This window comes from Lemur catta, chromosome 10, assembly GCF_020740605.2.
Source record: "Lemur catta isolate mLemCat1 chromosome 10, mLemCat1.pri, whole genome shotgun sequence".
NCBI classification, from domain to species: domain Eukaryota; kingdom Metazoa; phylum Chordata; class Mammalia; order Primates; family Lemuridae; genus Lemur; species Lemur catta.
This window is the reverse complement of record NC_059137.1, coordinates 28,586,575-28,601,595: the sequence shown is the minus strand read 5'-3', so window position 1 is coordinate 28,601,595 and position 15,021 is coordinate 28,586,575. Positions and strand designations below refer to the sequence as shown.

At 35.2% G+C, this 15,021-nt stretch overlaps 1 protein-coding gene across 3 annotated transcripts in view; it reads left to right on the top strand.

Annotated features, from left to right (window-relative positions):
* Positions 1-4,773, top strand: part of SMC2 (structural maintenance of chromosomes 2) — a 47,504-nt gene extending 42,731 nt beyond the window's left edge. For all 3 annotated transcript variants that reach the window (XM_045562438.1, XM_045562436.1, XM_045562437.1), the window contains 2 exons: positions 1,883-2,030; positions 2,933-4,773. In XM_045562438.1, the coding sequence (XP_045418394.1) occupies positions 1,883-2,030; positions 2,933-3,109 (325 nt within the window). In that variant the 3' untranslated portion in view covers positions 3,110-4,773. The remainder of the gene's footprint in view (positions 1-1,882; positions 2,031-2,932) is intronic.
* The last annotated feature ends 10,248 nt before the right edge of the window (positions 4,774-15,021 follow it).

Here is a 15,021-nt window from a genome sequence, read left to right as displayed (position 1 = left end):
CTTAGAATTATATATCTAACAGAAATATTCTGCAAATTGAAGGCAATATGAATAATTTTTGAGATAAAAACTGAAAAAGTTAGATCTAACAGAATCATACTACAGGTTAAAGGAAGTTCTTAGGCAAAAGGAAAATGATACCAGATGGAACTTTGCATCTACATAAAGCAATGAAGAAGAGTGTTGGAGAAAACATGGATTTGGGGAAGTTTCTCCTAGCCTTACAACAGTGATTCTGAAAATCAGCGTAGTGATAGAAACTTAAAAGGTCACATGTCCTAACACTTTACCTGTAGGCAGCCAAATAATTAAAACCTCTGAAAAGAAAATTATGAATTTCCATGTAATTGAAATTGGTTATTAATTTAGTATTTGCTTTTTCTCCTGTCTAACGTATATAATCTATAGGCCTTGAATTGTTTTTCTGTGTCCTATATTAGTATCATGTAACTTTTTTTATGTACATAGAAAAATTAATTTTCCCTGACTTCTTTTATTATTTTTGTGAGTAGAAATGTATTTATATTTTTCATCATTGATAAAATTCCTAAATATTTTAAGCATCTGAAAGACAGTTCCTGCTACCTGTTAATCAAAATTGAATTCCACAGTTTAGATTACAGCATCTTTTAACTATGTTTAGCAAATGCCTGGAAAATGTTCTGAGGAAAATAGGAAATGTTTGTTTCTCTTCTTGGGGGGGCCTACAAATTATTGCCATAATTAAGATGCTGTAAAATTATTTTTAGATATACCACTGTCGAGCATAGCAGTTCAACTCTTAGTGTGAGATATATTTTTTTTAAAAATTAAGTTTAAAGCTGAATGCTTTAAGCATTTGGCACAAAGAAAGCCAATCCTCTATAGAGGTAAATATCAGCCTCACTATGCTTTGTTTTTATTGTACTGTTTCATCCCTTTCCTTTTCTAGAAATCTTGGTTTTTCCTCCACTTGTGTACACATTCTTTCCTCACTTATGTGTTTCTTAATTAATACCCTATTGGAATGCAGCAAGCATTGGATTGACTATTCTAGTACTGCATGCCAGGAGGTATTTCATTATAGAATAAGTATGTGACAATTGTTATTGTAATTTTTATTCTAATGTTAAATAAGTATAAATATTTTATATTAAAAAACAAGGCTTTTTAATAAAATATGATTCTTAAAACAAAATATTATAAGGATTATTTTGACTCTTCATACCAGATTAGAATGAGAACAGCTTCAGTTAAAGCGAATGGTGAGCTGGAAGAGCACTGAAAACAGAACTATAGAATTTTTGAGTAGGTGTAACTATAAATCTTACACAAGGATTGTTCGAACTTCTGACACCGTAAAGTACTTAGGATAATGACCATAATCTCTGCAGCTTCCTAGCAAATGGTGCCTATATATTTATAGTGTCTTTGTGTATGTGGGTGCATACATAATAGTTTAAAAGAGGACATCTAAACCAGTTATACTGTTGCCAAGACAAGAGCTATTGTCTTAACAAATAAATATGTGGCCCTCACTCACCTGCTACCTGGGCTCTAATAAGCAATTGGGGAAGGAGAAAAAAAAAAACTATTAAAACTACCATGGTCTTTTCTTAAGGACAAGTACTGAATGAACACAATATGGCAATATTAAAATTATTGTATGAAAACAGTATACTTATGAAGAGAGGAAAAGTAGAAAGCTAAAATAAAAGAAATATTTTAATTCAATAAGTGTTGACATTTGAAACTTAAGATTCTTTTTTATATGACAATCTTTCAGATTAATCTGCACTATTCACCATAGTAACAGCATCACAGATTTGTTTCAGTGTTTTGATAAAAAGTGGTATTATAAAATCAAATTTTTATGGATATTCTTCCACTGACCTTTTCCTAGGTCTTTAGTGGCTTTGTCATTAATACTGTCCATGCTCCTCTTCAAACCTGCTCCAATTTATATCCTTGATGAGGTAGATGCAGCCTTGGATCTTTCTCATACCCAGAATATTGGACAGATGCTGCGTACTCATTTCACACATTCTCAGGTGAGACTAGAAAAAAAGTTCTGGTAATAGTTTAAGATACTTAGGATTGAAGAATATTAAAGTATTATGTATCTACTTAAATAAACTTACATTCAAATGGGTATAAAAGGAAAAAGGGTTCAGTCTCCTTTTAAAGGAAGAGTCAGGCATTAAAAACGTTGATTGAAACATGAGGGACAATCTAAGTTAGTCATAATGTAGAATTGATGTAGGGTTAACATTGTTTAGCTAGCTGCCATGAAGATGTACAATTAAAACTGTTTTGGGGACATAGCTCAGGTATGCGGGACTTGATAGGGGAACTTTGTCCTGGCTAAAAAGTAAAAACGAGCTTCTTGACACTAGGGACAGTTTGTTGTTGTACTATGACTGTGTAGGAACTGGGACTGCCAAATATAGCTGCATAACTTATACATGGTACAACTTTGGGGGCTCTATTCATCGTACTTATCAGATTGTGTATTTCTTTATTATGGCAGTTTTTTGGCAGGTAACATTGAAGTGGTGCCTTAATTATGTAAAGGTTCTATTTGGGCTAGTGGTAGTGCTGTAGGAACTTGAAACCTTTTTTGAACATTAAAATATCACAAGGAAAAATATTTCACCAGGTCTGTTAGAGCTAGCAATAAAACAGTGAATGAATCCCAGCTACAAAACATAGCAACAAGCAGTCAGCCACCAGGAAATAGTAAACCTGCGTAAGAAAGATCTCGAGATAAAATTGAGACATCTAAAACCAAATAATAAAAAGCTAGCATTTATTTAGGGGCCTTATATAACTGTTTAAAGAAATAACAAAATCAAAATGATCTCCAAACAGTTCTCATCCTCAGTATAAAGGATTAAACTTCTTTAATAATATTATATAATGTTTTTTATGCTTTTTTTCTTTTTCTCTTAAGTTCATTGTGGTGTCGCTAAAAGAAGGTATGTTTAACAATGCAAACGTTCTTTTCAAAACCAAGTTTGTGGATGGTGTTTCTACAGTAGCCAGATTTACACAATGTCAAAATGGAAAGATTCCAAAGGAAACAAAATCGAAGGCAAAAGGACCCAAAGGAGCACATGTGGAAGTTTAAACTACAAATTGAAGAACTTGGAATATCTAATTTGTTTATGTAAAAAAAATGTTATTTTGTTACTTAACCTATATTTTCTCTTCCTTTGTGTAATCACTTATAAATGAACATAGATTCCTCATCTCTTAATTAGTATAACTATGGTCCAATTACTGTGGTTGTGATTTTATGTGTATCATCAAAATGTTTTTTCTTATGCATGTCTTTTATAAATTAGGGATCCTGAGATATCTAGTTGGTGATAAATTCTGTATGTAATAGCAAATATATACAAAGAAATAGATGAAATTAAATTACAGAATAAGTATAGCTGATAGTCAGCTTTTAATTAGTTTAATTCCTAAGGCAATATTAATGTGTTTTTTATTGCTAATAAAGTCATTCGGGTAAGGAAGAATTATAAAGCAAGTAAGTGGACCAGCAATGGAAACACAAAGAAAGCTATTATGCAGGCACTGAGCTACTTGAGGCTAGTTCCTTGAGGCTACAACTCTAGATCCCTGATTTAGACTGAGATGGGAAACAGATCTTGAAAGATTTTTTTCATTTTAATGATGTTTGAATATCATGTTTCTATATGCTTAATTGGTCTTTGCAACCTTAAGTTTTTTGTTTTAAGCCTTACGAATATTTTAATTGAAGCTTGGGAGGAGGTGTGTTGTATCGTGCTTATCTGCTGCAAGTTTATCTGAAGTCTAATATTTTTAAAGATTCTTGTCAGCCTTTTCATAATCTAATCTCTGACAACCTGTTAGTGAGTGAGAATGTAGGAGCCAGAAGACTAAATCAAATTTGTAGTTTTCCTTGAGCCTGATAAATATATAAATAGATCCATCTTTTCCACCAAAATAACTCAAAAGTTTGATGATTGTAATTCTTAGGGTCTTCTGCTTTTCAGTTCAGAGGGTTGAAATTCCTTTAGAACTTGAAAGATGGAGCTAAGAAACACCATAAGAATACTATTTATATTAGTATCTCTAGATACATCAACAGAACATTGTCCCCAAACTGAATCCTAAAAGCTCTGACATGATCAAATCTGAATTTCAGTGTTTTTGGTTTGTTCCCACATCTCTTCCTGATATTTGAGTCTTAGTTCCTGAGTGTTACTATCTTACTTTCCCAGATAGATGCTCGTACTGCTTGGCTCTGGGTTTGATGTTTCTCACCCTTCATTCTCCATACGTATCTGAGATGTCAGAACATACCCAAGGAATTGATATTATGGGACACACTGGAAAGGACTGAATCTGGAATTAGTTGTGTCCACTGCTGGAGGGAAAATGCTATCAGTATTGAGTTGCAGGAAGTCCAATATCACAGGCATACAAAGTTTGTTTCTGTTCAAATGTATTGCAAACACTTTGCCAAAACAGTTGTATAAATTCAGACTGTCATCAATAAAGTACAGTATACCATTTGACCACAAACTAGTCAGTACTGGCTGCTAATTTTAATATTTCTGATTTAATAGCTATAAAACGGTACTTCATTGCTGTTGTAGCCAGCATTTTAAAAATACTTTGTGAGGTTGAATATTTTGGCTATGTACTAATTTTCTTCTTCCTCTGATACAAACTTTCTGTTTGTGTGCTTGCTTTCCTAATTTTTGTCATATATAATCTTGATTCTTGAAAGTCCCCATATTAAAATTTTGTGAGTAATGCTATTGTTATTTTTTGATTAGAGGGACATTTATTTCACACGTCTGCAGTAATGTGAGTTAATTAACATCAAGCTCTTTCTATATATCAGACACTGTGCTCATTTGCGTGTATTTTCACATTGAATCTTCACAGTAACACAGTGAGGTAAGTACAGTTATCAGCATTATGTAATTGAGGAAAGTGTGTTGAGCAGAGAACTTAGGAAACTTGCCTAGGGTGCTAATACAGTTAGTGAGCGGCAGAGCCAATATGCAAATCATGGCAGTCGTTCTCCAGAACCTATATTACCTCACTGACAGCCTAAACATTTCCATTTGCATTTATTGTATGAAATAAATTTAAGACATACCTGTATGAAGCAATGTGAATATTATCATCAAGAACCTCTAAAACATTTAAAGAAAGGATTTGTTGTATTGTTTTTGGCATTCCAAGTAAGCAAACGGCGAATGCACAGCAAAGACATGGTGGAGCAATCTACCAGGCCAACACTCCCACAGATAATAAATATAGATTCTGGGCAAAATACCAGGAACAACTGCCCAAGAGCTCTGGAAACTGAAGAAAAAGCAGGAAAAGTTTGGATGGGATATGAAATTTGGAGGAGACAGGCACAAGCTAAATCTAATGCTCTTGCACCTTGGACCTAAGTACTGGCTATGGTCCTGATGTAACTGTACGACAGCTAAAACTGCAACAGAAAGCCTGCTGTCTATCTGGCCTGGACAAATAGAGGACAATTAAAGGACTGGTATAACCACAACTTCTAGATAGTAAGGGAGAAATCTCAGAAGGAGGAGCTAGAGAAGAGGGTCCCCAGATTTATAGAAGAACACAACCTATTGACCCCTGCACTATGCAAACAGAACAAGTTAAAGATAAAGCCAGATTACCAGTTAAATTAGTAAGGACAGATTTTAAGCAGTGATATACTATTGCAATAAGAAGAGTCCAGCATAAACTGAACTTTGATTTATATTGAACTGCCTGGGTGTTTTAAAGGGAGAATAGGAGAATAGGGACGGGCAAGTGGGGGCTCAGTAGAGTCAGGGAAGTACTATATTAATAAATGGGGAAAAGGAAGGTTGGTCCATGTGAAACCCATTTGGGTTTGTTAACTGGCTCTTATCCCAAGCAAGGTTCTCACCTTCATACATAGACTGGGACACGGGGACTGTGTCTTTAAGTGTTGGCTGGAACAAAGAGTAAATTCTTTTAGCAATCTTGAATTTTCTCAGACAAACAAACACTTCGGGGGCTAGGCTTATCCTAGGGATATGACCTTGAGTTGTTAGAAACAATGTCCATGATTTCTAAGTCTTTACAGGCAAAGGTTTAGGGCTAGTAGAGAAAGGGCTCAGAGGAGCCTGGCTAGAGTTTAGTCAAAGACAATCTGTCAAACAGACAAGTAGTTTACAGTTTAGCCTAATACAACTGAATTGTAATTTCAACTGCCACCACTGGGCAGTTCTTCAGGTGGCCTTGGACCAACCCACTTCTCCCCCCTTTTCTCACTTGTAGTTGTCAAAAAGAACCATAGAATGTGCTGGGAATGCAAACTCTAGAGGAGGGACTGCCCAGGTGCTGTTCTAGTCCCATCCCCATTCCCTAAGACAGGGTTTCCTTCAACACTTTAGGCCAGCATGTCCTGGGTCCATGGGTATAAAACCTATGCAGGCAGCTTTCCAGCCACCCCTCTGCCCTGGGCAGTTTTCCTGAACTCTGGGGGACTGGCTTGCCATGGATCCTAGGTTTCTGTTGTCCCTTGCTGCCTATTTGTAGGTAATAAATCTGCTTTGTGTCATTTGTTGTCACCAAACTCAGGTTGGTAACCAGTGCACAACAAACCTGCTTCACAAAAACTCTCACAGTGAGCAAGTTGCAGGCTGACAATAACCATGGTGTTTGATGATGCTGGCAGGGCAATATCCCTCAGTACCTGGCCCAGGGTGGAGTATCTGGCTTAGGGCCAGAGAGCTCAGAAAGTGGGTACCACTCAGATGGACACCATACTAAGTGGAGAACAGTAAGTTACGGTGGTAATTCAAAACCTGCTACAGATAAAAATGTTACAAACCACCATGTTACAATATATTGGCCCAGTTTGGCTGGTCAGAAAGCCTTTGAGGCATGGAGACTAACAATGGACTGCCAGGGGCTGAATACCAAGACCACTTGGGCAGGAAACCAAAGAAGTATTCCAGATAATATCTAGTGAAAATTGTTGGTCTTAGCAGCACCCACTCAGAAAGGAGGCTCTAATAGCTGGTAGGCCTTTTGGGTACTCAACCCAGCATGTACCCAACGTGAGTGTTCTTTTGGCTCCATGGTCAAGGTGAGGTGATCAACAAAGCTGCCAACTTTGAACAGGGCGCTTTGCAGCAGGAGGCCTTAGAAGTCATTTAACAAGCTGTGACCCAAGCACTGCTTTTAAAACTTTCAGAGCCTGTTAACCCTATGCAATGATGTGTGTCCATAACCTCCATGCATGCTAAATGGAGTCTGTGGTAACAGAAAATTGCCACTAGGGTACACATGTCAGATTTTGGACAAGTTACCTGAGGCAACCCCCAGATAGATCCCTTTGAATAGTAACACCTCTCTTGCTATTGTGCACTCATGAAGGCTGAACATCTTAAGGCCAGAGTGCTATACGTAACTGCTACTTGAACTGTCCATTCTTATTTGGATGCTTACAAACTCTACCAATAAATTTGGCTGCACTCAACAGAGCTCAATTATCAAATGGATTTGGTACATTCAAGACAATACCCAGCCAGAACCCCAAGGAATCAGTAGAGTCCATGAAGAAAGTTCACCAAAAGGTACCAAGTGACCCAAAGTGGATGCTTTAGCACTTGTGGTTACCTGTGGCCCAAGATTCAAAAACTTTCATAGTGACCATACGTATATGTATACACATCCCATGTTTTCTTTATATCTGGATTATCTCCAGTTTTTTGCTAATATGAATAACTGCCATAAACATTTGTGACAGGCCAGGGACATCTGATCCCTCCATTCTGGTGGGCGACTCCATCAGAAATGTCAAGTTTGTCGAGGATATGACCTCCCTTTTTGGACTGGAAGACTGAGGCCAAAGGATCTGAGTCAGTCAATCAACAAGAGCAGTGAGGCTGCAGAAGTAGCAGCCTCAGGATAGACAGAGACAGACTGGATCCCTACACCGATTCAGCCCAACCCCTACCCCACAGTTAGGGAACCTGAGAGATCTGGATGGGTGGGGGTGAGGCACTAACCTGTCCATACACTTTTTACACAAGGGGATGAAGCATCAAAGGTCTGGAAGCATAATACCTTGCTTAGGAACTCCCAAGCTGTGGCCAATGCTGATTGCCTGACAAAGTGAACTGCCATCCCCCACTTCACTCTGTCACAGACGACAACAATTTAAGTCTCATTAATGCTATCATTGCATTAGCTCACTTTCTTCCATACAATATTATTCATGAAGCCCCTACCCAGAGGGCTAGCAATAGTCCAGTCCTTGTTTTTGTTGTTGCCATTGGGATACTTCTCCCTGTAATCAAAAGAAGTGCATTGAAGTACTAGCCCACCAAGGTCCTGACCCTTTGCCAGAGTTCCTTAAATTGAAACAGGGCACCAGCATTCCTGACAGCACAGAGTACACCAATAGAACCTGAGCCCTCACTTACTGAGTAAGCAGCTGGGGGGGGGGGGGAGGTGCCCTGTTCTTTTTTTTTTAATTTGTTTTTATTTTACCTATGGATATCCAATTGCACTAGCAAAATTTGTTGAAAAGACTATCTTTCCTCCTAGGAAAACATTGAAATGCTTTTGCACCTGTGTCAAAAAATAATTGGGCATATTTTGTAAGTCTGTTTTTAGGTTCTCTATTCTGTTCCATTGATCTATGTGTTTATCCCTCTTCCAATACCACAGTCTTTATTGCTGTAGCTACATAAGTCTTGAAATCAATTAGATTGATTCTTCCTACTTTATTCGTCTTTGTCAAAATTGATTTATTGTAGATTGTTGCCTTTCCATATAAATTTGAGAATGATCTTAACTGTATCTAAAAAATACCTGCTGGGATTTTTATAAGAATTGCATTTACCCTAGATATTAATTTGAAGAAAATTGACACCTTTATTATTTAAGCCTGACAATCCATGGACAAGGATTGGATGTCTCTCCATTTATTTAGATCTTTGATATCTTTCATCATTGTTTCATAATTTTCAGCATTCACATTCTGTACATGTTTTGTTAGACTTATACCTAAATATTTCTTTTGAGCTATTATAAAGGATATTGTATATTAAGCTTTAATGGCCATGTGTTTATAGTATATATAAATGCAATTGATTTCTGTATGTCTGTCTTGTAAACTTTGTCCTTATTAGTTCTAGGAGGTTTTTTGCAGATTTTGGAGAATTTTCTATGTAGACAATCATATAATCTGCAAATAGAGGCAGTTTTATTTCTTCCCTTTTGATCTGTATGCATTTCACTTCCTTTTGTGCCTTACTGCACTGGCTGGAACTTCCAGCACTATATTGTATAAGAATGGTGAGAACCAGTATACTTGCCTTGTTCCCACAATTATGGAGAAAGCACTCCATCTTTCTTCTCTAAGTATAATGTTAATGGTAGGTTTTTGGTAGATGCTCTTTATCAAGTTGAGGAAATTTGCTATTACTCCTAGTTTGATGATAGTTTTTACCATGGATGTGTGTTGAGTTTTGGTAATGCTTTTCTGCATTGATTGATATGATCATGTGATTTCTTCTTTAGCCTGTTAATATCATGAATTACATGGCTAGATTTTTTAATACTGAATCAGTCTTGTATCCCTCAAATAAACCCCATTTGTTCATGGTGTGTATAATTCTTATACATTGCTGAATTCTATTTGTTAATAATTTGATCATGATTTTAGTGTCTATATTCATGAGGCACAAGGCCTATAGTTTTTTTCCTACTGTCTTTGTTTGGTTGCAGGGTAATACTAGCTTCATGGAATTGCATTCAGAAATGTTCACTCATCTACCCTCTTCTACTTTCTGGAAGATTGTGCAGAACTAGTGTAATTCTTTAAATATTTGGTAAAATTCTGTGAAACCATCTGGGCATGGAGATTTTGGGGTGGTGGTTGTGGTAAAATTATTAGTACAATTTCCTTAATGGTTATAGGACTATTTAAATCATCTGTTTTATATTCATTGAATTGTAGGAGTTCATGTTTGAGGAATTGTTCCCTTTCATCTAAATTGTCAAATTTGTGTGTAGTTATGATACTTCCTTATTATTATCCTTTTGATGTCTTCAGATTCTCTAGTTGATATCTGGATATTGATTGGTAAGTTGTGTTTTTCTTTTTTTTCTTTTTTTTGGTCAGTCTTGCTAGGCAGTGGTTTGTCTATCTATTCTATTGATCTTTTCAAGGAACCAGCTTTTTGTTTCATTTGCTTTATCTATTATCTTTGTGATTTCAATTAATTGATTTCTGCTTTTAGCTTAATTATTTCCTTTTTTCTGTTTGCATTGGGCTTACTTTGTTCTTCCTTTTTTAGTTTCTTATGCAGAAAGCTTAGATTATTGATTTGAGAACTCTGAGTTTTTCTAATAAGCAGTTAATGCCATAAACATCCCTCTTAAGTAATCTTGCAGCTTCATCTCACAGATTTTGACATGTTGTATTTTCACTGTAAGTTCAAAATTTTCTAATTTACCTTGACATTTTTTCTTTGACTTATGGTTTTTTTGGAGTGTATTTCTTAATTTCTAAATACTTGATAGTTCCCAAGTATCATTTTCATCCTGAGTTCTAGTTTAATTCTCTTTTGGTCAGGGATCATAGTTTGTATCATTTCAATTTTTAAAAAATGTTTAGAGAGAAACTGATAGATGTAAATACTTCTATTAAGAAACAAAAATAGGTATAAATTTAGTGGTCTAAGGTTCTACCCTAATCTTGTGTTCTCAATAAATAAGAACAAAGTAAACCCAAATTAAGTAGAAAGATGGAAATAATAAAGGGTAGAAATCTACAATACAGAAAACAATGGAGAAAATCAATGAAACCAACATCTGGTTCTCAATCAACAAAATCAGTATATCCCTAACTACCCATCAAGTAAACTAGAGAAATTACAAATCGCTAATATCAGGAATGAAAAAACAGTCACTACTGTGGATGTTACCTGGATTACAAAGGTACAAAATTATGACCATATGCCAGTAAATTTGACAACTTAGACAAAATGGAAAAATTCTTTTAAAAATACAAGTTACCAAAATTGGCACAAGAATAGACAAATCTGAATAGTCTCACATCTACTAATAAAATTAAAATTATTATTAAATGTCTTTCCACAAAGAAAACTCTAATCCCATGTGGTTTCACTCATAAATTTTACCATTCAAGGAAGAAACAACATGAGTCTTACACAAAGTCTTTCAGAAAATAGAGGCGGAGGGAACATATCCCAGCTTGTTTTATGAGGCTAGTATTGTTCTAATATTAAAACTCGACAGACATTACAAAACAAAGAAATTAAAGGACAAGAGTCCTCATGAATATGGAAACAAAAATTTTTAAGCTATTAGCAACTTGAGTCTAACAACATATTATGAAAATAAGCCATTTCCAAGTTGTTTTTTCAACAGATGATACTGACAGCTTGATATTTATATGAAAAAATGTAAACATTGACCCTTCATAACATATACAAAAAATAACTAGAAATGCCTTATAGGGCTAAAAGTAATAGCTATAACACTTTTAGAAGAAACCATATTAATCTTATAGTATACAAAGTTTTCTTAGACCACAAGAAACACAAAGAAAAATTGATAAATTGGACACCAAGTTGAAAAAAATCTCTTCAAAAGAAAATGAAAAAACAAGCTACAAAACAGGAGAAATTATTTGCAATGTACAGACTTGACAGAAGAATTGCATCCTAAGTATATAAAAAACTCTTGTAACTCATTTGTTGATATTTGCATGAATGGTGAGTAAAACTACTAACACCTTAGCATAAATCAAGGTAGTGCAACACACTACTTGGAGTGATTGCATTTTTTCACTGCCATGCATTTGAATTTTTCTAGAAAACAGCAGTTTCACTTAAGCGTCTTTGATGAAGCTATAAAAATCATTACATTTTTTATGTCTCAACTCCCTGAGTACATGTCTTTAATAATCTATGTGATGAAATGAGAATTATATATAAAGCACTTCTACTGCATAGCAAAACATGATGGTTATTTTACAGAAATGCAGTTGTTTTTGTTGGGGTCTGAAGTAAATGCTTTTTTCTTCTTGGAATACCATTTTTACTTGAACAAATGACTGACAGACAAACTGTGGTTATTAAGTCTATGGTATTTGGTAGACATTTCTCAAAAAGGAACAAAATGAGCCTGTCACATAAACCTGACATATTTGTTGCCAATAATAAAATTGTAGCTTTCAAATGAAAATTAGAATTTTGGCAAACTTGTATTCATCATTGTGAGCTTGACATCCTTTTAATACTTCAGGACTTTTCTAATAAAACTGGTGGCAATATTAACAATGAAGTTTTCTTTATATTGTATTATGAAATATGCTAACATTTAGAAGATATGCACAACTTAGTGGATAGTATTTTCCAATGACCAATATGTGATGTTACAAAGTCACTATGTGGGTAAAATCACCATTCAAAATGCAGAATTTTAATATTACAGAGTACAAAAAGTTTATTGATATGGTTTCAGATTCCACATTGCAACTAAATTTTGAGAAGCTATTGTTGTTAGCATTAAGAAAGAATATCCACATTATTTGAAAAGACTCTTAAAAATACTTCTCCTTTTCCACTTATTTGTTCTCAATACTAGGAGGGGAACTTCATTTGCCCAGAGTTATACAGACTGTATAGCTGACAAGCCCACACTTTCAGCCACTACACCATCATAGTGAATTGGTTATACTTCTGGGTTTGTGCCTGGAGCTGAGATAACATTTAGATTCCCCCAATACAGAAATGCAAGATTCTGTTCTTTCTTGTCGTACATGGGTGGTAGCAAGGAGATACATATTTAAATCTATGGTAGTAAAAGGTTTTGGTTTGGTCCTGAGACTCATGTTAGTGGTTTACTCTATGCTAATCTAGTGAGATAATATGGCTACCAATGCCTAAATGTGTGACAGAATGGTAGGGGTAAGCTGTCCCTTCTTTTGCCACCAGTTAAAGACCTAACTTTTCTATGCATCGAGGCCTCACATATTATCTGTTACAACTTTACTTACGTGGTTTGTAGAATGAGCTGTGTTACTTGATGGTCATTAAGTATCTTCTAAAGCTCTTTTAAACCTCAAAGATCACTCCTGCTCCATTCTGCATATTAGTCCTAGTGCACATTATATGCTATTTAAACAGTCTGGCATTCCAAGGCCTCTATTGCTTGCTTTCCAGGGTTCCAGTCTGTCTCAAACTAACTGGCTGTATGAATCCTACTTTCCATCCAACCTAAACAGCTACTGCTCCCAGAGCTTCCTTCTTTGTCTTTGCTCATGCTCTTCCCTCAAGGTGGAACAGTCATTCTATGCCAATCCTACTAACAGTGTGCTCATCCATAAAGGTTCTGCTCAAAGATCACCACTTCTGTGGATCCTTCTCTAGTCCCACCCCCTATTACAAGATATTTAGTAGAAAATATTCTGTGATAATAGTATTATAACTGAACATGTCTTAATTCTTCTAGTAGGCTGCAAACTCAGTGCTTCTCTTTAGCACCCACATTGCCTATTTGATGTCTCAAACTCAAAGATTATTTGTTTAATGAATATAGTGAATCATAAAAGTTAAAGATGAAAGAGTCTATGGGGGTTACTCAGCTACTGTGCCAACTGTATGGATTAGCAATTTGACTAGTATGAGATTGTTTGACCTAGGTTCACTCTCTGAAAAGTTACTATCAGGATTTTGTCATACACTTATGCTTGTAATGAAGTCTCACAGTAAAATGTTATAAGCAAAAATTTCATGCTGGAAACTTTTTTCCTCCAAAGAATTTAAAAAAATCAGATCAGTAGTATCAGCCCTTTTATATATTACAGCTATTATTAATACTTCCTATTCTATTTTTGTATGTGTGAAAAGTGTATAAATTGCCTAAGCTATTATGTTCCAAGGTTGAAAGATTTTTATTTTCATATCTTTCAACTTTAATCAAAGACAAATTTTTAAATTCCTCAGTAATTTAGTTATAGAAGTCTACTATATTGCTAATTACTTAGGATTGAAAATTCAAGGCAGATGTTAACTTGAAGAAAAAGAAAACTAATGGGGGAGAAAAAGATTTTTATCCTGAGATTGCGTCTAGCTCAGCATAAAGAAGCAGGTGTTAAACATATCCTGATTACCTCTGCTTTTGGGGACCAGGAAGAGCATGGGTAATTTACTTTTATAAATAATTCCAATGCTTTAAGCCTTATCTTCCACGCACTCTCTCACATAATTTCCATCAGGACTAAATGGACCGGAAGTGCACTGTGCTGCTGGCCCATGCTATCCTGGTGGGTTGCTACCAAAATTGAGATGGAAAATGTGGGTTCAGGGTAAAGAGAGAAAAGAAAGGAAAGAAACAAGGATATATTGATTGCACATAGTTTCATCTGTTATCTCATTTTAACGACTCGGCAAAGTTGATACTATTGTTCTCATAGACAAGAAAACACAGCTCAAAGAAGTTAATTTACTTCCTCAGCTGAGGTGCAGCAGCATCAGAATTTGAATATGTCTCTTTACTTCCAAGGTACATGATCTTTCAATTATACAAGTGTTTATAAAATGCTATTTAATAACATAAAAACTATTTAAAGGAAAAAAACCTTTCTACACAGATTTAAATATTTGTGAGCATAAACTTAGAAATGGACTCCTTTTGTTCCTAGAAAACTAAAAAACAAAAAATAGACAATAATACAAACAACCATGAAAACAAAATTTAGCTCAGCATCTATTTAATTATGCAGATAAAGGGGTGATGTAAAATTATTGCTTAGAGTGAGGCTAAGATATTATCTGCTACAGTGCAAGCCCTTTTAATTTTAACATGCTACCATGTAATCACTCATTCCCCCACCACTTTTCTCAATAGAAACCACTGTACAACCTTGTACAGTGTGCTATAATGTCATTTGGTCATCACTCACTAGGAACACTCCATGTTCATATTTAGAACATTTTCTGTTCTTTTATTCTA